The sequence below is a fragment of the Python bivittatus genome, unplaced genomic scaffold, assembly GCF_059951505.1.
Source record: "Python bivittatus isolate LINGU-HERP-01145 unplaced genomic scaffold, Pbiv_v1 ctg000480_np1212, whole genome shotgun sequence".
In the NCBI taxonomy this organism is placed as follows: Eukaryota; Metazoa; Chordata; class Lepidosauria; order Squamata; family Pythonidae; genus Python; species Python bivittatus.
Window position 1 is genome coordinate 25,887,992 of NW_028277075.1, and position 26,647 is coordinate 25,914,638.

A 26,647-nucleotide genomic window follows, 5' to 3' on the forward strand; every position below is an offset into this window, starting at 1 on the left:
AGCATCTCTGCACTTCAAAAAGGCTGTGCTAAAAGAGCCTGACCAGCACAGCTGCTACTGGCCCAAATAGTTCCCCTTGCTCCAAAAAGTCAATGTTACAGTGACTGGTAAGCCCTGCCTAATTTCCCATCATCCCTAGAATAAACATCAGAACCAACCAGCTTTGCCTAGGCACAAGCTGGACAGCCTAGCAGGAATGGCCAGAAAAGTGCCCCCCTCCTCTCCCATTTTTCCTAAAGTCACACTGGAGAAAACCATCCGGCACAGCTGGCTTTACCCCCTCTTCCCACAAATGGGGCTTGAACAACATGACCATCTGGCCCTGCCAGGAATTATGTTGGCTGTCATGGAACAGATTCACCAACCCAGTCCTACTGCACTAGCATCCATGTTGATGTTTCTAGCTGACCGTTGGCTATACCCAGGCTTTGGAGGGATGCAACTGCATCTATAGCAGGTTAGTTTAGTTACACCCTGGCCTCTTCAAGGATGTGTCTAGGATAGGCCTTAGATAAAAGGAGAGAGCTACCTGAGGGGGTTTGTGTGCAGGGACCTAGGAGAAGAACAAACATAATGAACTAAAAAATGGAACAGTTTTAACAGCAATAGCTACTACTGCCTCAAGATAGCAAGGCTTTCTAGGACCTAAACAAGTGACACACTAAGCTGCTTTAAACCTTGTTAGGACCTCAACTTGACATTTAGCAGCCATCCTATTTAGAGCTGTTTGAAACTTGGTAGCAACCCAACTTTATAGTTTGAAGGTAGACTCTGTGAAATTCCAAAGTGGGTAAATAAGCCAGTCAGAAAGTAAGAATTGGGTCCTGTGTTAGCACTGGAGAACTTAAAGGGCCAGAAAGGGCTAAGTAAACCAGACCCCAAGGACCTGGCTATCTGGCCATGTGCATAACATAAATCCTATTTAGAATAAATGGCACCAACAGAGGACAGGAGGGGAAAGGGTTTTAAAGGCTATATTAAGGGATCTTGAAACCTAAATTATTTTTTTTTAAATAAATGTTATTAAAAGTTTTTAAAGAACATAAAACTAACACAAACTAATACAAAATGGAGAGAACAAAGAAAAAAAAAGACAGCGAAGGAAGAAAAAACGTAAGTGCAGTGACAAAGAATAAAAAGAAATAGAAGCTTCCAATTTCCTCTGCTGCAAACATGATTACAAATTTATCTCTTACTCTAAGATTACCAAAAAAACCAAAACCCTCATTTTTTTCTGTTATCCATTTTTTTTCCTAATCATTAAAACCACAAGTCATAAGTGCGTTTTTCCCCCCATTTCATGCAAAAAGTGTATAAGGGGTTTCCAGTCAGCCATAAATGTAGATATTGTCTTTTCTCTTATCAAGGATGTTTATTTAGCCATCTCTACAAATTCCATCATCCATCAAATTCTTCCATTGTGCATAGTGTTGAACCGTTCCAATTTTGAGCATGTAACAGTTTCGCTGCAGTTGTCATATATAAAAGCAAAGTTCCATGACTTTTTTCTAGTTGCCTGTTCATTAGTCCCAAAAGAAAAGTCTCTGGTTTCAGTTGTACTCTAACCTTTAAAATCTTCTGAATTAATTTATGTATTTATATCCAAGGGGTTTTTTGGGGGGCTTTTTTACATGTCCACCAAACATGATAAAATGTCACTTCATGTTGTTCACATTTCCAGCAAAGATTCGAAGTACCTTTATACATTCTAGACAATTTCCCTGGTGATAAATACCAACGATATCATTTTATAAAAATTCTCCTTAAGGCTAGAACATAATGTAAATCTCAATCCTTTCAACCACATTTTTCCCATTGATCCGTTTTGTATATTATAATCAAAAATTTTAGTTGATTTTATCATACGTTCTTTCACTCATTCTTCTGTCTCATATTTCAGTTTATACATTTTAGCAATAACATGTTCATCATTAATACATAATTCTATTTCAAACCCAGTCTTACTTTGTTCAAAACCATAAAATCTTTTATCCACTTTAAACCTTTCTGATAATTGTACTTAAGAAAACCATTGATAAGTATATCCTTCTGTTGTCAGATCTTCTCTTGATTTCATTTTACAATCCTCTTGAGAGAATTCTAGTACATCACGGTAAGTTAAGCATAAATAACATAAATCCTCTTTAGGATAAATGGCACCAACATGGGACAGGAAGGGAAAGGGGGTTAAAGGCTGTGATATGCTCCCCTTTAACACTTTCCTTCTTGCAAGGGCGGAAAAACTCCAAGAGACAAACCCTCTAAACACAAGGTGATGGTTTAGTTCGTTTATTGCAATAGACGGGGAGAAAATCCACACAATCAGATTGAATCTCCGAGGAACCAGGCTCTTCACCTTACTTTTTGTTTCTAACTAGCCCGTCCACCATTCTCTCCTCGTTCCCCCATTGGCTGAGGTACTTCAAGGTCACATTCTTCCGGACCCTTTTTGAAGTCTCTTGGTTCCTCCTATTACATGCATAACCATACATTGCATGTTCATTATAATTAGCTTATTAATTATGCGGGATGTGTTAGCTACTATTCATTAGTTCATTACCCATGCGCATTTCTGACTTTGAGCTCATGATTTCAGCTAACTAGAGTTACACTGATAAGAACTGCTCTAAGCTGGTTCCTATCTACAGTTAGTTTGGATACATTATTCCGCTCAGTTTAGATACATTATTCAGCTCACTTTGGATACATCACCCTACTCACTTCTCTCAAGGCTGTATTGGGGAATCTTGAAACCTAAGTTCTGAAAAAGCCTCTGCTCAGCCTATTTGAATACTTCTAGTAACCTCAGAACAACTCAGGGAGTGTCAATGGGTTCAGCCTGAATGGTAGCAGCCTATCATAATTATCTTTCACTGTGGAACTTTTGGAAAGAGGGGGGCTGCTTGTAAGATTTACAAAACCACCCCTCCCATGTCATAAAAGGAAGTGAGATAAATCACTGCATGATCACCAGAAGCAAAGCACTTTTCAGTTCCTTCTCTGATCAGAACAAGGAAGTTCCAGTGAAGAGAAGGGGAAGCTTCTATGTTCCAGCTGCCATTAGCAGCAGAAACACAACAAAATTGCTTTTAGTTTCATAAAGTCTCTGTGTTTCCCTTTTACACTGGATATAATTCAGTCCAATTCATTTCCATTATTTTGATAGTTGCTGAAATTGACAAGGAGCTAAGCAATAGAGAACAAGAAGACAGCACTATTGGAAGTAGAACAGAAAAAAGATGCAAAGAAAAATTTTTGCAAGGTAGATGGTTCCAACAATTGATGATCATACAAGCCAGTGGAAGTTAGAGATAATACAGGCCAGTGGAAGTGAAAATCTGTCTTTAAACTTCTTTGTCAACAGAGATTAGAAGTAGACACCTCTTGCAGAATTTTGTTTTTCTTGGTTTTGATATGTTCTTTCTGAAAACTATTACAGTGTGCCTACCTGCTAGATTATGGTTACATTAATGAATTCTGAAGTGAGGGAATGTGCTAGTACCTCTTGGTAGAACATTCTGAAAATGCTAAAATTCTGGCTATGGAATCTGGATAAATCTCAATGCTGGATTGTTCTATACAGGAAACTTTTCACTTGTTTTTCTATATTTTTTTAAATTAATACAGGAAAGGGTGATTCCTATGTGGATAATAGTCTTATATTTGGTTTATCTCTCTTTAGTGAGGAAACGTATATATTCAAGGCCTAGGGATTTTTTCCCCAATTCACATACTCAAAGATAGGCCTAGTACATGCAATATACCATGGTTTGTCAGTTTTGGCTTATTGGGGTATATGTGAACATAGTTTTTGTGATTTGTAAAGCAAGGTTTATGAATTATTTAGTCAACTGACCATGATTAAACAAGTCCTGGTTTAATGCAATATATGAACATCATTGTTGGTATGCAAAGATCTTTCCCTCTGTATGATTGGCTGATGTTTGATGGTTTTGATCACCTGCATGCTGGTAGGGAAGGACAGAACCCAAATTCTAACAATTCTCATATACCTAGAAAATAATTCCTACCAATAGGACCAAATGGTTACAAGTAGCATGTTTGCAGTTTTCTCCTGCATATGCATGCTTTTTTAAACTGACATCATTGTTCATTTATCAGGAACTGGTTTTAGATTCTAAAAAAATTGTTTCTCACCATTCATATTGCATCAGACCAGAACAACTTTTATGACAATCATTCTCATATGTACTTGGTATGGAAACAAAGAAAAAGTACACATAGCATTAGAAGTAGAGATGTTTCAGAGAAAAAAAACACCTTTTTGCATAAAACATAAATAACATTACAAGGCACAAACAACTTTTTTCACAGCACATTTTTTATATAATTTGTTCAGAGGAGCTTCAGAAAGTGTGAGCGTAGAAAGTTCTATAACATATTTTACTCAGTCACTGTGCCTCCATTGCCAAAAGACAAATAGAATTCATTAAAAGAGCATTTCAGGCTTTATAACTGATTCATTTTCATAAAGGCAGCTTTTTTTCCTCCATGGCCAGAGTCTTAGATATTCTTTTGATTATTTTATCTTACTTTTCTTCTGGAATGAAATGCTTTTATTGTTTTGCTAGTGCAGGAAAAGCTGAGGTGCTCTGTCCCACAAAAGATTCAGATGTTAGTAAACTAAGGTCCTTCTTACGCTGCTTTTTCCGTTCCACAGCTAACTGTAAAGCATCAATCAGAGTATTTTTGTTATTTTGGATGTTGTACTGGCTCAGTTTTACCAGTTTCTCAAAATTCTCCTCTGAATATTGCAAAGCATTGATGTTATAAGGACCAAAGGTACTGGTCAAATCAATCTCACCATCATTCATCTCTTCAGGGCTACGCTTCACACCTATGATTTTTAAAAATAAAAGGAAAAAAGAACAGATTAGTCATATGCAGCAAAAACATGGTGATTAGCTGATATATTTTAGCATATGTTTCCCTGATTTAAACTGCATCGCATGCATGAATTGCTACACTCTGATTGCAGGTATATATGGATATAGCAAACTAATCTAGCAGGAAAAAAGATTTTCTTAGCTGGGGAAAAAGAAGGACTTATGGACTAATTCTAATAAAGAAAAACAATATTTAGCTTTTTCATTTGAGAGACTACTGAAACTTATATCAAATAATGCTCAAGGCTAATCTGTGAGAATATTATCACAGAGATGGATTTAAAACTGCTTCCTCTAGATTCCATCCATGGAGGGGGAGAATTACATTGCAGGTGAACAAGAGACTCAGGACACCTCAAACTGGTCCTTGAGAACTGGGAAAACAACACAGATAATTTACTTGTTTTCTTGGTCTGGCTTCTCCCAGCCACAAATATTATTATCTTCTTCCTTCCTTGGAATTCTCTACTTCCTATTCTCTAGCCAGGCCTACTGGTTACTGTAACTGTTTTGAGCATACAGGTAGTCCTCACTTAATGACCACAACTGGCACCAAAATTTAGATCACTAAGTGATGCGGTTGTTAAGCGAATTATCATGTGGCCAATTTGCTTTGCAATCCCGGCATTCCTGGCTGGCATTGGTAAGCAAGAATTGTGGGTTGTTAAGCCGAGTCCCAGGTAAGGAGCGTGGGGGCGCCTCAGGGGGATGGGGGAGGCCTGGCACAGGCCATGTGTGAGTTGGGGGGTTGCCACAGTGCAGCACAAAGCTGCAGCTGCCCCTGGAAGCTTCAGATGCCCCAGCCAAACCCAGCAGCACTTACAACTACAACTCCCCCCACCTGCCTATTTCCCCCCATCTATGTCCTTTTGGCTGCCCTGCACAGAGGCACTCACTGGCGGCAGTGCTGGGGCTGGGGCTGGGGCTGAAGTAGAGGCCCGAGGCCTTCCGCAGTTTCAGCCAGCTGCCACCACCCCCAGGCCTTGATTTCAGCCCCAGGGCCGCCGCTGCCACTGAGAAATGCCGCCTCAAACCCCACACCACTGGCCTTTGCCGCCTTGCGCCTTTCCCCAAGCTGTACTTCTTATTCCTTCCCTAAAGCCATCATCCCGTTCCTTCCCAAGTTGCGTGTCCCATGCCTTCTGCAAGCCCGTGTCCCATTGGAAACCTGGTCTTCCCCAGATCTTGTGAGAATGGGACGCCGGCTTTAGGGCAGCAACGAGAGGCGCAGCTTGGGGAAGGAATGGGATGCTGGCTTGCAGAAGGTATGAGACGCACGGCTTCGGGAAGGAACAGACAACGGCTTTAGGGAAGGAACAAGAGGTGCGGCTTGGGAAATGGTGCAAGATGGTGGAGGCCAGCAGTGTGGGGCTTGAGGTGGCATTTCTCAGTGGCAGTGGTGGTGCTGGGGTTGAAATTGAGGCCTGGGGGCGGTGGCAGCTGGCTGAGACTGCTGAAGGCCTTGGGCCTCTACCTTCAGCCCCAGCCCCTTTAATATTGTCCAAGTTCTTTTTCTCTTTTGTTTTCCATGAGTCTTTTTGGACCTCACATTTGGTTAAAGCACAAAACCAGTCATAATTAAAGGAAAAAAGCAAAAAACTTTCATATAGACTTACCAGGTTCTTTATAATTTTGGAAGGTATTACAAACCAGGGGAAAAAGGAGAATTAATGGAGTATCTGGACCTTCTTGTTCTCCTATGAAATAGCACTCCTTTAAAACTTTTTCTTCTTTTTCCTGTGGGATAGTTCTGGGAAAAGGAATTCCTTGTTCTGAGAAATAATTTGAGGCCTTTTGCAGCGGCTGTATAGATGGGGGTGTGGGGTGGGGATAGGCATACAAAATTTTATAAGTATTTTTTTTAAAAAAAGGTGTTAAAAACTTACCATAGATCTCTCATAAGGGTTGCTTATAAGCTACATGAGGCCTAGTAGCTCCCTTTTGCAATCTCCAAAGGCTAAGAAACAAACAACCAAGATCTGAAAGACCACAAAAGATGCTGCTTGTTTCTTTTTAAAGAAGCAAAATGGATGCCTAAACCTCCACAAGGCTGAGGCATCCATTTTGCTCTTTAATCCTGTCCCCCAAATGTGAAAAAGACTCAACAGATTGGATATTTTGCTTTGTGTACTCTAGTAATGTCTCTCTGAAATAGGGTTCTTCCATTAAAAAGAAGAAAAGACAAAACCCTACTGATTTGGGGTCCTGATCCTGCCCATTTAGAGTGTAGCTGTCAACACACTGTGTACAATGTGATGTGACCTTAGAACAGAGGTGAATTGTGTATGTCTGCTTTACCAGATAGATTGAAATGTAACTGAATTCTACACCCATTATTCAGTCTATATTGAAGGCCCTCTGAAATGCCAGTAGGGTGGGAGCTATCCAGATCTCAGGGAGAACCTCATTCTACAGGGCAGGCACTGCAACAGAGAAGGTGTGCTTCCAGGGTCCCAATAGATGGCACTGTTTAATCGAAGGAATCCAGAGCATGCCAACCCTGTTGAATCAAATGAGCTAGGCAGATATTATGGGAGATAGGTGGTCTCTCAAGTAACCAGGCCCAATGCCATGTAGGGATTTATAGGTAATGATCAGCACCTTGAAGCAAACTGACAACCAGTTTAGCTCGTGAAGCTGGACATACTGAGGCATGCTGTTGCATTCTGAACCAGTTGAGGTTTCTGAGTGGTCTTCAAGCACAGCCCCATGTAAAGCACATTGCAAGCTGTGAGGTGACCAAGTATGAGTGACTGAAGGGTCATCCGATCTAGGAAAGGGCTAGACGTGTTAAGTGGTTCAGTTATTGGACTAGGGCTAGTTCAAATCCACCTTCAGCCATGGAAACCCATGAGACAACTTTGGGCCAGTCCCTCTCTTCAGACCAGCCTGCCTCATAGGGTTGTTATGGGGATGAAGAGATATCCCTGGGTAAGCACTCCTGGAGAACAGGTGGAATATCAGTAGAATAATTGTGGGGAAAGATGTCCTGATTTAACAGTCAATCACCTTACTGGGCCAGTTAGGATTCTTTGGATATCAACTTCGTTCAACCTTTCTTGAATCCCAGAATTTTATTTGTGTGTTGTGTAAACCAGAGGACAAAAGAGGGCACTAGAAGTCAAGAAACTTAAGAGAGCTTAATCTGTGATCCTATAACTTTAGTAACAGAGGTAAAACTTCGTATTCATTAAAGAAAAGATGGGAAGTAAAGGTTTCTGTAGGTTAGTTGACCCAATTGATACTGTTCTTGCCAACAGGGCTAAGAGGTTTTTGTTTTTGTTTTAATCAGTTTCTCCCTTTCATGGCTCTCAAAACATCATTTGGCAGAAGAGGAAGCAGCTGCAAGAATAAGATTCCTGTAGAAGGGAAAACTGAGTTCTGACAGTCAACTTCCTCTTTGCATCAGAAAGCAACAGGAGTTATAAGCACAAACATTGCTGGGAATGGAGTGTCATGTTTCTCACCCGTAACTGTGATCCTGAGCTATAATTTAAGTGTATGATGACATCCACTTTTCTTTCAGGCCTCATAAGTGGAGGATAGCTGGTATCAAGGGCAAATGCATTATCCACCAAATGCAAATAATCTTCAGCTCCAATTAGCTGGTTAGGAAAACTGTCAAGATCACAGTCTAAATGAAATACATTTATGGTTAAAAGCAGGCAATAGCACCACTCTAAGAAAAGTTTAAAAAACAGACAAAAACATGTAATTGCCGCTCAGGAGAGACAGTAATGCAACTTTCCTTCCATGCAGCTGACAACTAGGTTTCTCTCTTCCAAATATCTGTTTTTCAGTAATTTGGTAAAGGAATCAGTTTCATCTATCAATCTAGCTTCTGAAAACAAGCAGCAAATTCTCCAGAACTTATTAAGATTATTACTGGAATACAAGCTCTTCAAAAGGATATTTAATTAAAAGGAAACTGTACCTTTCCAATTTGCAAATCCACTCTCTAAATACTTGTTGTGCATTGGGCAGCCTCTCAGAAAATTTGGGACCAATGACACAGCAGGTCGCCACATAATAACGTCTTGCAAAATACTGGCAAGACTTCCCGGAGGACTCTGGGCTCGAACAGGTAGCTTATATGTGTTTGAATAGCAAATAGGCTCTTCTGCAGACAAAATAATACATGTTAAATGCATGCAGGTTTTTTCATGGCCATAACTATAATAACCATTTGTTATGGGACACTTGAAATGTGTCACACTTGACTTACTTTTTCTTATTTCATCTAGACTTTGTACTAGTTCACTTTTCTCTCTTGTCTGGGTGAATTTTAAATAATCAAAGGTAATTTACACAAGGGCTTCATTGCACGAAAGAAGCTGTAAATAAATTCTACTTTATGGTTTCTTTATTCTACTGTGACCATTATGTATAACATACAATTTTTCTGGATCAAGTTGAACAGGTGTAGGCAACTTTTTGTGCCTCCAGTTTTTAAAAACACTGCTGGACCATGGGAGGGCACGATTGCAATGCAGGATCCAAATGTTGCCCCTTGTTTGGTTCTGTGTTTTTTAAAATTGAATAGGTACATTAAATTTTTTTCAGGCTTGACACATCCATTTTACTATTCTAAAAAGCAGAATACTGTACAGCCATAATTTAGCAATTTGCTGTTGAATTTCAGCAATGGGATCTTGATGAGCTATGGGGTGTGTGTGTCTGCAAAAAAGGTTCTGTTCTATACCACCTGCATCACTGAAGATATGCAATGCAGGTACAGGATTTATTGAATCGTTCCTATCACTGGGACAACAAAAAAACCTGTCTGACGTATACAGTAGGTGTGAAATGAACATAGAAAGGAGCCTCATACGGAATGTGCCACCTAACCCAATATTTTTGACAACTGACACCAACTTACTTAAGTTTTTTCAGCTGTACTGAAGGCCTCAGGGGTTGAAGTGGGGACCTTCTCCAAGTAAAACATTTGTTTTCCTACTCAGTTACAGCCCCTTGTAATATATTTTATAAAAAGAAACTGTAGAGAACAGGCACTGCTACTACTTTGAGAACAGGAGCACAGCATCATAGAACAGTGACTTCCCGGGACCCCTCCAAACAGATAACCTGATTGGTGGTCTTGAAAGCCAATCAAAAGGCCAACAGAACTGGATCAAACCTTGCCTTCTCTGTTTCCCACCAAAAGTCAAGGCAGTTTCAGTCCTGATACCAGACTAATACGGATTTCTTGCAATTATTATTATTAATTCTGGGTATTTTGTAGCAGTATCTTAAACTGTAAAATGTCTACCTCATAAAAATACGAGAAGGGTATAAATATCCTCCGTCCATATAACTGAACAAAGCAGGAGAAGATGTAAAAGCAACTTACCAAAATCAGTTATTCTGTCTCGTGTCCAGATCTGCCAAAAATCTTCTGAATTAGTAGCCAGAAACCAGCCATCCATAATGTTCACAGAAAACACACTACTCCAGATCCCTGCAAGAGGGAAGTGATATCAGCAAAAGTGGAGTTAATTAATAAAATGGGAGTCAAACTGGGGTCATAAACTATCAGGCTCTCACTCCTCACCTAAACATGTCAGCAATAAACTATCAGACTTGCGTTCCTCCGTAGAACATGTCAACAAGCTCTGTGATTAAGCATGCAGAGTGTTTAAAACAGGAAAAGACAGATATAAAACCAGACAAGACTTAAAACAACAAATGTTCCAAGGCTACCAGGTGTCCGAGATGCAGAAAACCACAAGTTGTCATGGACACCGTCACACCTATGGGTTGAAAATGTGTAATGTTATTATGGGATGTTAATTATTAAGTGCGCATGCTCAACTATGTAACCAATCATGTAATCTTTGATAATGATGCTGTTTTTCAAAAGATATAAAAGATTCATATTTTCTATTTTCAGGGCTCTCTTCTTGGGAAGGAGTCCTCAGTTACTAAGGTGCCTTAATAAATGAGTAACTGAGTTTCTTGAGTCCAGACTTTCATTGGGTTAAAGGACTGGGCTGAAACCACAATTTGTGGACAACAGAAGATAGGAGTGTTTTTGTGAGTTCCTAGAAACAATTTGGGTGAAGTGATTCTTTTCCTTTTCTGCTTTATTGCTTCATCTAATCCCCCCCTCCCCAAATACATATCTGAAAAGCATAATATAATTGTTGTTATATTTTATATTAGTGAATAATTTTGGCCATGCTTATGTATACTACCCTGTTGTTCTAAGGATTAATAGCCCAGAATGTTTTCAAATCATTTTAAAATTCAAATTTGAATGTGTTCAAATCACATTTCAGCTGTGAACTGGGCCTTAGGAAGGCTTTTACTTCCTGGAATACTGTATATTCAGTAAATGACTCCTTGAATTTGATGGGCAGTATTTTTGCTTATACACATACTACCCCCTGCTAGTAAATCAGAACAGATCAGATAATATGGTTTGTAACCATCATTTACAAATGGTGCCTAGCTAATTTTTGGGAGATTTCATTGCTTTTTCATGAGAAATGAAAACTATTTTCAATTACAATGTATTTTTGCTGCAACCAAGGATACAGGATGGTGCTTATTCCAAACACCCAAAACACTGAAGACACAGCAGAATGGATAAATGTAGCATAATGCAATTGAAATGTGCTTAACAATGGATGGATTCTATTTAAAGCCTTTGAGCACTGTATATCTTAAAGTACCACAAAATTAAGGAAATATAATGCTGCTGTTACAGATATTATGTGCACAATGTATTGTTTACAAATCAGAAAATCATGCATATAGCCTGTTATTTGGAGGCTATGTGCATTCCTAATATCCTTGTACCTTTGAATTTTGGGATTAATGTTACTATATTGTTAATTTCAATATGAGACTAGTGCATCTGTACTTTAATTAGCCATTCAGTTACCTTCTAAAAAGCAGAGCCGTGATTCTGGGATTTCCGTCATTAAACGACCCATGAAGAATTTGCTACCAAAATGCTCAGCACGAATGTAGGCACCATATTTTTGGAATCCAACTTCATATGGTGTGAATTCCAACCATTCTAAAAAGGAAGACATAAGAGAATAATATCCCAACAATGATTTGACCTCATATTAACCTCATATGAGGTTAAATGTTTTAATTATTTATTTATTCAATCAATTTATATAGCTGTCCATCATGATGTAATTCTGTAACTGTATTCAATATATAAATTTAATAATAGTTATCTCTAACAAGTGCATTACATCAGGGAACATCTGGAAGGAGAGGAGCAACCCTAAATAGTGGTAAGGAGTAAAGTAGTAGATAATTCACCATTTTCAAGCTTTGCTAGAGCATGCTGATCAGGGCTGGAGATGTGTTCGTGGGCTGGGAGGTGCGGTCCTGGAAAAAACCCTGAAGGAACTGTGTGGTTTAACTCCATACATTTCGGTTGAAACAAACCGAGGCAAGTCAAGTAACCTAGGTCCTCTGTATGTGTGTCATAGCCATTCCTGGAACATTCTGTTTTGAGAAGCAGTCACACCAGTGGTTGGCCAATGCTCTATAGGGGTTGTCCTCCCTTACAAGTGGAACTTTTTTTTCTTTCAGGGAATTTCTGCACCATCCAAACCTGCTCCAACCAGCTGGTCTAGACTGCTTTTTAAAATGTGTAAATCTGCTTTTAAATTTATTGACTCGTGTGTGTGTGTGTGTGTGTGTTTTGGTGCCTACATGTCAGCATTGACTTCTGGCGACTGCCTGGGCAAGTCCCTGCAGTTTTCTGGGCAAGATTTTTTCAGAAGTGGTCTGCTGTTGCCTTCTTCCTAGGGCTGAGAGAGAGTGACTGGCCCAAGTTCTGATTATTTCTGAATCAGGTATTTGCAGCTCTCAGTTATACCCAAATGCAAGTACAAGTTACAATATAAAAATTACCTCTGAAACCTTGATTACTTAGTTTCTTTTTCACATTGAGACAAAGATATATAGGCAGAGGGTTCTGTCCATGAATTAGTGCCCGCTGCTGATCTGAAAGCTTGTGATGGTTTTCCTGTGTGTGAAAGTAACAAGAACATAGTTATTGTAGCTGCAAAAGACATTAAAAGCTCACCTAGCATTTGAAACTAACAAGGTTCTTTTCTGAACAGAAGCCCACCAAACTTACTATGTTAAATTAGAATATTTAAAACAATTTATTATTTGTTTCTTTGTGCAAAAATTGTATTAAATATACTGAAATGCAGGCACATTTAATTTAAAGTGAATATAACTTAAGGACCTGGTAGGTTTCCTGAATAGAAAAAAAAATACTAGTAAATATTTACCCTTTAAAATGTACACAGTTGTAGTTATATTATTAATATTTTCTGTTCAAACAAAACATTTTTTTTTAGAAGCTTGAAACAGCAGTTTGATAGAAGTAATTACAGCAGATTTGTAAGCCCTGTTCATGAATATTCCACATAAAGAGGTTCTACATAATCAACAGTATAAATATAATCTGTTGGTCCAACTGTTGATGAGTCAAGTTTAACATGAATTAGGCATCAATTTTTAAAAAGCAAAAATGAAAAAAAAATAGTATGATACCTCATTACGTAGCATAGCTTCAATGATCAATCCCCATAGATCTGTAAAAGATACACAATGCCCTTCTTGATGACGTTTCCACAATTCCTTTGCATAGTATTTCAGCTTTTCTGCAGCAAAACTAGCAAAGAACTTGTTTTTTTCCACATGTTTTTGCATACTCCTGAGTGGTCTTTCTAAATCATTTTGGGACCAGTTGGGATCCTCATACAAGTGTGACATCGTCCTGGAAAGAAACATAGGCAAAGTTTAGGATCTGAAAAGAAGTAACAAGCCTATCAAATGTATCAAACTCAGAGGGTTGGATCTTCAATGTCATCTGATCCACCCTCTTGGTCAGTGCATCCACTAGAGCAGCAGTTCTCAAACATTTTGGTCTCAGGATCCCTTTGCATTCTTAAAAATGATTCAAGACTCCAAAAAACTTTGGTTTATATGGGTTATATCTATTGAAATTTACTGCATTCGAAACTAAAAGTGAGAAATTTTAAAATATTTATTTGATTTTGTGGATTCCCTGAAAGGGTCTCGCAGGGGTCCCCAGACCACACTTTGAGAACCAGTGCACTAGAGCATCTTTGACAGCAAGTACTTTGCTCCATTAACCTACTCTGATTATGTCAGTTTAAAGGCCTCCAGTGAAGGAGAAATCATCATTTCATGTGGCTGCTTGTTTCTGCATGTGGCCCGACAGCTCATGCAAACAGTAATTTCTCCTGGCATGTAGCCTGAACTTAGTTCCTTGTAACCTTCCTTGCAAATTATACTGATTGTACAGTAATATGCTGTGGGTTTGTATCTCCTGATTTTAACTATGCTATAGGTTGTTTTATATTCATTCTATCTGTCTACGGAGCAGCAACTGCATTTCAATTAATAATTGCCACTGCAGTCTCTCTTATGCCAAACATGCCCAAGAAACATCTCATTATAATTACTTCCTTTTATTGTTTCAGGAACAAACCACTGGATTACATGAGGCTTACCATGTTGTGCCAGAAAGTCCAGTGAGATAGGACGCACAGTCCAAAATACCTAATTTCTGCATAGTCAGTAGGTGGGCATACATCGCTGTAAGTGCTCTGAATCCACCACCTGTTGTCATAATTGCCACCACTGGCACCTGTTTAATTGAACACAGGGAAAACACAAAGTTCGCCAGAATAGTTAATATATAATCACTTGAAATACCTAAATAATAATCATCATCACAATACTTTAAATAGAGATTCCCATACTCAGAGACCTGACATGCTTAGGGAACCTGGCAGAACCCGTATTCAAAAGCAAGCTGTCTAGGGACTCAGAGATGAAAACAACTCAGTTAATGGGAGAAGTTGGTATAGCATTTTACTGCTATGCTAATAAGCCTATAAAGTAAAGACGTAGAGCAGGGGTGCCAAATGTGTGGCTTATGGGCATCATACAGCTTGCTAGCATTCCTGCTGTGGCCTCAGTGCTTCCCCAGATGGAGTGGACTCAAACATTTCACTTAAAAAAAAATTATTATTTTTTTTGGATGTAGGAAGTTACAGAATAAAATGGCTACTGCAACTCTTTCATTCCTGCCTCTGTCCCTGATGGATCCTGCCAGCTCCCACTTTTGGATTCTAACTCTTGACATGCTGGGCAAAGCTTAGTGCTGCCCTTGAGCTAATGGAGGCTGTACATTCCTGTTTTGGAGCATCCTGTACTATGACATGCAATTTGGGCAGGAACTAGAAGAGAAGGAATGGGGTTATATGTCTCTGGTTGTCATGAGACTAATAAAGTTAGGCTGATTATGAAGTTGTATAGGATGAGAGTAGGAATATTAACACAAAAGTATATTTATTTTTATTTATTATTAAATTTCTCCCTGCCCATCTCCCCCCAATGGGGGACTCTGGGTGGCTCACACAAAACATTAAAACCATAATATGTATAAATACATAAAACATAGAAATTTAAACAAAACATTACTAAAAAAGGAGAAAGTCCAAGAAGATGATGGATTTGGGGCTGAAGACAGCAGGCCTCTATGGGGTTAGCCATCCCCACGCTTGATGTATTCCCTCCCCACCCCAGGCCAAGTAGCAGAACCAGGTCTTCAAAGCCCTCCAGAAGGCTAGGAGTGAGGGGACCAATCTCACCTCCGGAGGCAGAATATTCTAAAGAGCGGGGGCTACAGCAGAGAAGGCCCGCCTTCTGGACCCCACTAATTGGAGTTCTTTTACCAAGGGGGTCCGAAGCATGCCCTCTCTGTGTGATTGGGTGGGATGGGTTTAAGTCATGGGAAAGAGACGGTCCGTTAGGTAACCTGGTCCCATGCCATGTAGGGCTTTAAAGGTGATAACGAACGCCTTGAATTGGACCCAGAAGCAAACTGGTACCCAATGCAGCTCGCAGAGCAACGGCGTTATGTGGGCCCTTCTTGGGGCTCCCAAAATAGCCTGTGTGGCTGCATTCTGGACCAGCTGTAGCTTCCGGATACTCTTTAAGGGTAGCCCTATGTAGAGCGCATTGCAGTAGTCTATATTCTGGACTTTCAACCCAACAAGTAAGTTAGGCAGGGACATGAAGCTGTGCGTGAGAACTTCAGTGCATTTAAAGAAAACATGAAGCTTGAAAGATGTAAGCATTAAACACAATAACTTGTTTGTCTCCTAATAACTAAACTGCTCACAGAAGAATTTCCATCTATATAAAACTGAATTCTTAACCTCATCTTCCTGCAGATCATCTTCAAGCTGGAGAATCTTTTTGAAAGCAGCAGCAGTCACTTTCTTCCGTTTTTGCAGGAAAGCCTGTTCTTCTGGACAGAGATCAAACCCTAAGCGTACATCTAGATCTGATGTGCTGTAACACAAATATTTATCCTGGGTCATAACTTATGTTGGAATGGTGCATACTCCATAAATAGACTCAAGCTACACAAGCATATATACAACACTGCTCTGCAAAAGCTACAGCCCAGCCCAGATCTCTTCTTGTGCAAACTCTTACTTGTACTGCAGCATTGTGACAATGAATCATGCTGGGATTTCATGTAGAAGTAGGTAGATCTGCACTTAATCCACTAGTATTGCTCCTCAAAAATGTATACTCCCTTGCCTGATGTAATGGAGTGATACTGGACTTTGGTTACAACAGATGAAGCCAACATGTTTATGTAGCTAGATCATACTCACACCCTCAGAAGATGGAAACTCCAGTCCTATTCAATCCTAAATCCAGAAAACTAGGTTCACTAGCAAAAAGACTTCCTTCTACCTGCACACAGGTAGTATAGCACAATCTTGGCAGAGACTTATAATTCTAAACTTTAGGAACAAATTCAATAAAACTAAATACTTTTTATTAGCAAACTGCAGTGACAAACTGACAAACTGCTAATTTGGGGTCATGCTGTCAATCATAAACATATCTTTGGAAATACAAAAGAAGACTTTTTCTGATCATAATCTTGTGAGTTTGGTTTTTGAAAGGAAACCTACCTCTTTTAGATGAAGATTAAATGAAATGTTATTACAGAAAGAGTCAATAGTGGAGGTTTTCAAAAAGAAATTAATAGAATTTTTTAAAAACAAATAAGGGTACTGATTTAAGAATGGTTTGGGATACAGGTAAGGCTTTCACCCGAGGTTATTTCATACAACATAATACTAAACTTAAAAAGAAGACTCAAGAGAAAATACAGTCTATTTTGGATAAGATAAAAAGAAAAGAGGAAGAACTGCCAGAAAAGATAAGCATTTCATATCAAATCAAACTTTTACAGCAACAGTTATCTATGTTAACAGTAAAAGAAATGGAAATAAAGATGAACTATGCAAAGCAAAAGAATTTTGAACTTGCGAATAAATCAGGGGAATGTGGCTATACAAAAAACTTTTTATCAGTATTATTCTAACATGAATTGTATGTTATTTCAAAATAATTAGGTTAAGACATGGAATGAACTTTAAAAAGATATGTTAAGATGGGGGAAATTACAGTTGTCATTGTTGGGGAGAATTTCTTTGATTAAGATGAATCTTTTGCCTAGAATTATTTTTGTTTCAGACAATACCTGTTTTGACAACTGATGTACCAATTAAACAATGGCTGAAAGACATACCCACATTTGTGTGGCAGGGGAAAAAACATGAATCAAATATAAGGTGCTACAAGATGCTAAAGAAAGAGGAGGTTTGGGTTTACCTGATTTGAAATTATACTTTGCAGCTTCTTGTTTAGTTTGGATGGAAGAGTGGGTGATGCTGGGAAATAGGAGATTATTCGACTTAGAAGGACATGATTTGAGGTTTGGGTGGCATGGCTATTTATGGTATGATAAAGCTAAATTTAATGTAGATTTTAAAAATCATTTTCTCAGACGTGCTATATTGAGGATATGGAATAGATATAAATTCAGGTTGTGTCCAAAAATACCTTTGTGGGTTTCACCACAAGAAGCATATTATAGAAGAGAAATGATAACTAAACATAAATGATTAACTTATGGTGAGATATTAGAATTTTCCCAGGGAGAATTCAAAATAAAATCAAGAGAAGATTTGACATTAGAAGGATACATGTGTCAATGGTTTTTCTATGTACAATTATTAGAAAGATTTAAAGTAGATAAAAGTACTTTTGGTTTTTAATATTGTAAGACTAAATTTGAAACAGAATTATTTACAGATGATGATCATTGTTGTCAGTAAAATGTATATACTTTTATTGAAATTTGAAACAGAAGAAGAACAAGTGAAAGAATGTATGATAAAATGGGATAAAAATTTTGGTTATAACATACAAATGGAACAATGAGAGAATATGTGGATGAAAGGACTGAAATTTACATAATTATGTTATAAACTTAAAGAGAATTTTTATAAAATGATGTATCGTTGGTATTTGTCACCAGAAAAATTGTCTAAAGTGTATAAAGGTATCTCAAATTTATGCTGGAAATATAAACAAGAGGGGACTTTTTATCACACCTGGCAGACATGTAAAAAAGCTAAAAAAATTTGGATCCAAATGCATGAATTAATTCAGAAGATTTTAAAGATTAATACACAACTGACGCCAGAGATGTTTCTTTTCGGACTGACAAAAATTTGGAAATATTCATGGAACTTTGTTTTTATATATGATAACAGCAGCAAGACTTATATGCACAATGGTGGAAAGATTTGACATTACCCATAATGAAAGAGTGGATGGTGAAGATGTTGGAGCTTGTTGAGATGGCTAAATTGACAGCCCTGATTACAGAAAAGACACTGATTAAGTTTAATGCTGATTGGAAACCTCTTTTGGACTTTTTGCATGAAACAGAAAAAAATGATATATGGGTTTGATGATTAGAAAAAATAGTTGATGATAGAAAAAAATGAAAGTTATATTGTAACCTTACAGTAAGAGTTTAATTTAAATTTATACCTATAACTGTTGTAAAAGAAAATTGGAAGTCATCTCTTTATATTTCTTTTTTCTTTCTTTTTTTCTGCACTTTTGGCTTGCTTGCTTTCCTTCCCTCCTTCCCTCCTTCCCTCCTTCCCTCCTTCCCTCCCTCCCTCCCTCCTTCCTTCCTTCCTTCCTTCCTTCCTTCCTTCCTTCCTTCCTTCCTTCCTTCCTTCCTTCCTTCCTTCCTTCCTTCCTTCCTTCTCTCCCCCCCTCCTCTTTCCTTTATCTCAAATTTAGTTTGAGTTTCTGTTAGTTTGTATCTTTCTTGCTTAAAAATTTAATAAAGTTATATTAAAAAAGGAAATATATTTTTAAACTGTCTAGCAGATGAGAGCACCTAGCCAACTTGGGCCAATCTCAAAAGAGCTAAGCAAGGTCAGATCTGGTAATTACTTGGATGGGAGACAACCCAAGAGATATCAGCACTGGAAAGTCAAACAAATGTCGCAGAAGCAGATGGCAAATTATTTCTGCATGGCTGCCAAGAAAACAACATGGGTATGTTCATGTAGTCACCAGGTTGATTCACAGGAGATTTTCTTTATTTTAAAACAGCTGGAAATCAGTAGATAAATATATAAAAGATCTTACCGGTTCTTTGCTGTGAAGTGTAAATTAAATTCTTTATCCTGAAAATCAAGAATGCATATTGCTTGATTAATACTATCTTTATTGAAATCTCCCTACATTTCTTAGAAAGATGAGAAAAAAGAATACGTGTTGTAGATCAGGCTTGTATATGCTACTACTGTTAAAGATAATGAATTAAAACTATGCAAATGTTCTGGTAAATGTCAACACTCCCTAATAATTGGAATCCACAACACCATGTATGTGATTCTACCTGCATCTTGGATCTTAGTAATCTCACAGATTTATGTGAAATGCCATGGAGGATTGTTATTGAGGAAAAATGGGGGCAGCCCTTTCTCCTTGTGTTTCAGATGGGCATTATTCCAAAGGAGCTTCAACACTCCTCTCTATTTCACTGTTGCTGAGTTAACACAGAATCCTGGCAAAGTCAGATTTTTTTTCCACCCATGGTTTCTTGAATAAGTCATGGTGGCCTGGTTCATAGATAACATGAGGTCATAATGGCTGGCAAAGCCAAAAACTAACCAACCACATTTATGGCTTAATATTATGTGTGAACTAAGCTTATCCCTGTAATGTTTGATGCATACAGTAAATAGCACTACTTTGCCCTTAAGATTAACATGCTACAGCTGTTTTGTGATATTATCATATACTTTTTTCCATAATAGCTACCACTCAGAGGATGGGCAAACCACACAAGAAGACATTTCAACCCCTGGGAAACATGCCTAAACGTTACCCACCCAGGAGAGGATCTTAGGTGCAGTGCCTAGTTTTACTGAAAGGCTGTTATAAACAATTAAACTGAGAAACACATGGCATTAAACAAGTGACTCACTTGTGATGATGGCGTTATTTTCATGGGACTGTACTTTCAACTGAAAGGCAAAGCTCCACGTCCACCATGGCTTTTCTCAAATGTGAAAAATTAAAGCTCTGGAGACTATATATGCTTTGGCACTAACAATTCATACAAACCTCCCATTTGTGGCACATATTATGCTTATAGTTCCTGTTGGTATCAATTAAGAAGCATCCTGCAGTCAGTCTGCTTTTTCTACCTTAGTGCCTAGACCCAGGGCCTGATTAAGGCCAACTGATGCTCTATGCATAGCCCTACAGTACAAAGGAGCCCCTCAGCCCTTCCACTGCTTAACTGACAAGATATTAAGACTCAGTAAATGTTGAAAACTAAAATCGAGCATGGCAGTGAAAGAGTTAAGGGCATGATAGCTAGAGGAAAAACCTCTGTGGTGCCCCCTCCCTTTGGTGCCCTAAGCATGTGCTTAATTTGCTTAATGGTTAATCCAGGGGTGCCTAGACCAGCTGGGACCAGTGGTTTTCACAAGTTTCCTCTACTTTGGCCATAGTGATAGCCTGGTGTTCTGACTGGACTGTACCTACTATGCCCCTAATTGGTGGATTCCCCTGGTTCTGTACCCCTCCCACTGTGCTGAGAAAGCTAGCACGATGCTTTTCCATGGCCTGGTCTCTGAGGTCATATGGTTTCTACTGATATAGCTTTTTACCTGACCTTTCTTAACTCTGTTGAGTCCTCCTCATTGGCAGCTTGGCTTTCAGACAAATCAGCCATCAATAGACACATTTACACACCATTCAAAAGAGACAATAAGAAAGCTAAGAAGGAAGCAAAAAGACCTGAACACATCCTCTCCAGCAACTAACACCAGATAGGCAGGGATGAACACCAAACAAACTATCAAGCAGAAACAATATCCTAATTAAGGAACTACCAAGGAGAAAACCACACCTCCACCAACACTGACAGGGCAAGCCAGTATATAAACAGGGAGCAAACCCCACACTCACTAGCACTGATGATGTTACCTAATTGGGTAACGAAATGTCTGCAAGCAAACAACCAAGCTCAGAGAGCACCAAGGACTCCACAATTTTTTAAAATTTCCATCAAACTCACTCTGCATTTTCTCTCCCTCTTTTTATCCTAACTGTTCCTTGCTCTCTTCAACTACATTCTTTGCAACTAACTTTTTCTCTGTATACATATTATACAAAATCTTACCTTCATCCTCAGCAATCATCTTCTTATATGCATTTTACTCATCCCCACCCTCTTTCACTTCATTATTTCACTAAGCATTTTTTTCATACTTCTTATTGGTGTAATTCTACACACTTCTCTTGAACGCAGTGCATCAGCACATTTTCACTGTCTTCCATGGCATCATGCAGTAGTCATTTCATCAATAAAAAGCAGCTGTGTAAACCAACTTTTAGGATTAGATTTTACTATATTTCCTTAACATTTTTTTTAATCTCATGCCTTTAATTCCATTGACTTTGCATTTCCTACTCCTTATTTGTTCCTTTCCCTGAAAGGAATAGCATACTTGATGTAGCATAATAATACTACATCACTGTAACCACTCTATGTATCTGATGAAGCGAGCTACAGCTCACAAAAGCTTATTATGCCTTTTAATAAAATATGTTAGTTGGAAAGGGTGCTACCAGACCTCTTCTGATTTTTTGTCAGACGGAAAGGAGTCTGAGGACTCAACAGAAAAAGGAAACAGACTGCCTATACAACATCTTCCAGCAAAATAGATATCCACACAACTTTATCAAAAAGTGCCTGACCACTCAACCTACTACAACACAACCTGCATAAGCTATGAAAAAGATCACACTGCCATACATCAGAAACGTCTCAGAAACCACCAACAGACTATTAACAACCACATGGCATCATTGTAGCACACAAACCAACTAAAGCCCTCCAAAACATCTTAAGCAAACCAAAAGACCCAGTAACCCAAGAAGAAAAAACAGGAGTCATTTACAATATACAGTGTAAGGACTGTAACAGCCACTATATAGGACAGACAGGCAGAAGACCAGCAGGGCGCATCCATGAACACCAGCTAGCAGTCAGAAGACACAATGGGTCACTTCCTTCTTTCAGCAGTCTCAGAACAAAAATCACTCTGGAGCAATCTATAGGAAATTCTGCTGGCTGACCCACCATAAACAATTCACACTGATTTGTGAAAGTCAGAAATTGATCCTGGGCTCCTTCAAATTTCTCTGGTAAACTCCCATGACAGCAAAGAAATATTGGTTGGGTTGCAGGCTGTTGAACTGCTCTTGGCCTAGGCAACCTTTGTCCCATATGTTGTGTTAGTTGTACCATGGCATTGGGCAGGTTTGTTATTTGTATATCCACTTGCTGTTGATATTGTAACAATGCTTCAGCAAGATGGAATACTTAGAAAATGAAACAGTGAGTGTCTGCCACTCAGACCTTTGTCTGTTTTGCCAACATATGCATGCTTTGTGATTGGCCAGATCCATTCTGGCATTATGTGAAAGTGCCATAACCTGCTCTCAAAATTCCAAATATGCCCTCCAAAGTTGGTGATTCCTGCATTAATACCATCTTACTGCTTACTGCACTGTATCAACCAGGCTAGTACCTTTTTTCTGTATCATCTAGTGTTCTCCTTACTGTTTGTTTCTGGGGGGGCGGAGTTAGAGTGGGAATGTTTGATTTTTCCCCATAGAAGAGTATCTTGAATGCTTGATGAAACCCCATTTACATTCATTGTGATATAATCCAGGAAGAGCTGTTTTGGCATCGTGCTATTTTGATGCCAGGTAAAATAACTGCAGGGGTAAATATAAGCGGGAAATACCAAACTACCAAACTACGTAGACTATGGAAATTACTGGAAGTTAATTCAAAGTAATTTGAGGTTTGCTACCTTTAATATACCAGAGAGTGATTCAGTTGCATACCATTTTATTTGCCCCCTGGGAAATTTATTGAAGGGCCCTTAAATAAAGAAAATTTCTGAAAATTAGGCATGTACTCACCTCTTTGATTATTTCCTCATCAATGGGAAATGAATTTACAGGCAAGATCAATGTTCTGGCTTTGGCAGCATCAGTTCCACATGACATACAAGAGCACTGGAAATAAAGATGCTTTTTTTTAAACAAAAGATGATTACTTTTTAAATACCTCTCCCAATAAAATGACTTCCCAAAATTATCCAGATTACTATCATGCTCAGCTATGACATACAAAAGAGAGAAATGATCTCTTTCCTGGAAGAAGAATGTCCAGCTTTGCTTGGTTGTACTTGGCATAGTGGAAAAGGAAAGGTTCAGTGCATTGCAGCCCATAGGCAGAGCTTAATGAAATGTTTTGGGTTTCTTCAAAGGATCCTTTTAATGTACATTTAACATCTTGTTCTAAAAGGAGAGTGCAAAGAAAAACAAAGTAGTACCATACAAATAAATATCAATGCCATCTATAGACATGGATTACAATTCATATTGTCTTACTATTTTTTTTTAAATATGTAAACTGCCTTGAACATTGCTGAAAACATGGTCTGGATATGTATGAATAAATGACAATTCAATGATATAAATATTTATGCACAGCCTGACTTGGATCAGTGTGGCTTTCTCCCAGAGAGACATCCATAGAAGTTAAACTTATTTCTGAACTAAATAAACTGAGAATGCCTTGAAACTCTTTCATGGCCATGTTTCTTCCCAAAGCATGATTGGCTTTATGCTGATCTTGAGCAATGTGCATTCTAGAAATGCAAATTCTTATTCCTGACTATTTTATTATTTTGACTCTGCGCCATTTTGAGAAACTGTAGTAAAAGTAAGATTATCAGTGTTTCTAAAAATGAATGTAAAAGAAACATAATTTCCTTGGCTGGATATAACTTCTGATGACACTGAACTTGACCAAACCCAAGTTTAGTGTCCTTTCAATCTGGGCATTTCAGATATTCAGAGTGTGTCATAGTGCTCTGAAAACAGCAGTGAAATCTGCATCAACAAATGCCTGAGTAGGTACTCCAGCAACTATAGATAAAGCCTTTGGGACTTGATACCTGAACCTTTAATCATTTTATTGTCGAAGGCTTTCACGGCCGGCATACGATGGCTGGTGTGGGTTTTCCGGGCTGTTTGGCCATGTTCTGGAAGTTTTGTTTAATCATTTAATCATTTGTTTAATCATTTAATCATTTAATCATTTGTTTATGAAAGTTGTACTGTAATATAACCTCACGTTTAGAATGCTTTTTCTTTCTCTTCCGCTTCTTTCTGTCTATCTGGAGCTCCAAACAGCAGAATTCACGACACTGCAACAAAAGGAATCCCCCCACAAGTTTTCCATCGCTGAGAAAGTTGTGCAAGCAGTGAACTTTATTTTCTAGGCTAATTGCTATAAATTCTGTCCTGATATAATGCTTTTAACTAACTGAATGATACTACATAATTCTGGACAGTCATATCAAGTTCATAAATGAATTAGCAAGCAATTGTGACATACGTAAACTGAAGAAACATTTTAAAATTAGATATTTCTGGTAGAGAGCCTGCTTTGTAAAGCCCTAGGCTTGATTTTATCTATTTAGTGATCAGCATCTTCCTCAAAACCCCACTTTTAACCATTATTTAGTTACAGTGAGATTTTATTTTCTAAAGTAGCCATCATAGGCAGAACTGTGGTTTCCCGTGCATCTGCACTGCATGGAAACACAGGCCAAAGATTGTTACATATTTACATAGATTAACAGCCTGATTCATTAGAATCAGTAAGCTTTTAATTGACTCTACTAAATAACACACATAACACACATAAACACCCATGAACAGGTTCTGAAATTAGTATTACTAAGAATCAAATTGGTTTGTGAATTAGGAGTGCCAGTTGGATATTTTCAAAGGGCAGAGTTTAAAAAGCTAGTACAAAAAAACACACACAGGATGTTCATGCTTGGACAAGCATTAGCTGTGCTGGTGGGGCTTTAGGAAGTCATGGTCAAAAACCTCTGGAGGGACTTATGCCAGAGGAGGCTGGGTTAAACCATACATGGGTACCAGAAAGCATTTCTGAGCTGTTGGTCCTACTTTCACTGAATATTTATTCAGGAAACACTAATTAGAACAGCAGTCTGGATGAAATGACAAATACATATGTAGAAGTGAAAGCTAACAAACATCTGGTTGTAGAAGAGAAGGCAGAGGGTCCAGAAGAAGATGAAGTAAAACAATACAGTTGCTGTGAGAAGGGCAGCTTTTTCACGAAGCAGCTTTGAAGAAGTGCTTTGCTCCACCCTTCATCAAATCTAAGCGGTGCTTCAAATATCTCCATAGCCCTAATATATAACAGATTTGAACCTCTTCTGTTTTAATCTGTATCCATGTGAACAGGCAATTCCAACAATTTGTTCATTAATATATAAAGTGACGTGGGCATTTTAACATAGGATTGAATCAATTCATGTGGCAAACCAAATTCTCATGCAGCCATTCTAGGTTTAACCATAGTCACTGGAGTGCCTTCAAAAGTTCCACAAATTGCAATTTTAATGCAACAGAAAAGGTAAATTATAAAATATATGGGAAATAATCACATCAATTGGTGTAATTAGCTTTCTTGTAATTAAATTAAATTAAATTAAATTTCATTTTTATCCTGACTTCACTTACTTCCTTTCTAGACTCTGCCTCCTTTCTTGGAGAACGGACAAGGCATGTTTTTCAATAACCAATGGCCCCAAAAAGATTGCACAATCCTGCTCTAGATGGAGCAGGTTCATATTTCTCTAATTGTAAAATAAAGGATTAAATAAACAAATGCATAAATAAGAATTACCACCACTGCTCCATTTGTAGCTATTTTTTCAAGTGGACCCTCTCTAGAAAACAGAAATACAGATATAGCATTACAATTTTAAAAGACACAATGATTTGACATGAGCTACAGCTTAGCAGTTGCAGCTAGGGTTAGCCCATACATTTCAGGAAAAATTGTATTTATTTCCTGATGTCAATGCCTTCCAAATTCACACCAATACACATGCCAGTATGCCAAGCAGCTATAAGCCAGGCATCAATTAAATAAATTAGTCACTCTATGTTCTGATGGAGAACATTCTGACTTCTACTAATTAAAATGCACTAGCAGGTTCAGCTCAAGGGCAAAAGCTTCGAGCTGCACTGGTTGCCAGTTTGCTTCTGGGCCCAATTCAAGGTGCTGGATTTGACCTTTAAAGCCCTTCATAGCATGGGGCTGGGTTACCTGAGGGACCACCTCTCCCCGATTACATCTGTCCATCCCATCAGGTCTGGCAGAGAAGGCATGCTGCAGATCC

The 26,647-nt window shown here is 38.4% G+C and overlaps 1 protein-coding gene across 1 annotated transcript in view; it reads right to left on the reverse strand.

Moving 5' to 3' along the window:
• Positions 1-1,083: 1,083 nt before the first annotated feature.
• Positions 1,084-26,647, reverse strand: part of LOC103066713 (cytosolic phospholipase A2 epsilon-like) — a 55,954-nt gene continuing 30,390 nt past the window's right edge. The window contains exons 8-22 of the mRNA XM_088145062.1: positions 26,149-26,191; positions 24,556-24,628; positions 23,545-23,714; positions 23,334-23,429; positions 19,470-19,507; positions 16,145-16,280; positions 14,429-14,565; positions 13,443-13,668; positions 12,789-12,903; positions 11,794-11,931; positions 10,258-10,365; positions 8,842-9,027; positions 8,375-8,541; positions 6,524-6,710; positions 1,084-4,858 (exon numbers count right to left, since the gene is read on the reverse strand). Coding sequence (XP_088001188.1) covers positions 4,578-4,858; positions 6,524-6,710; positions 8,375-8,541; positions 8,842-9,027; positions 10,258-10,365; positions 11,794-11,931; positions 12,789-12,903; positions 13,443-13,668; positions 14,429-14,565; positions 16,145-16,280; positions 19,470-19,507; positions 23,334-23,429; positions 23,545-23,714; positions 24,556-24,628; positions 26,149-26,191 — 2,101 coding nt within the window. The 3' untranslated portion in view covers positions 1,084-4,577. The remainder of the gene's footprint in view (positions 4,859-6,523; positions 6,711-8,374; positions 8,542-8,841; positions 9,028-10,257; positions 10,366-11,793; positions 11,932-12,788; positions 12,904-13,442; positions 13,669-14,428; positions 14,566-16,144; positions 16,281-19,469; positions 19,508-23,333; positions 23,430-23,544; positions 23,715-24,555; positions 24,629-26,148; positions 26,192-26,647) is intronic.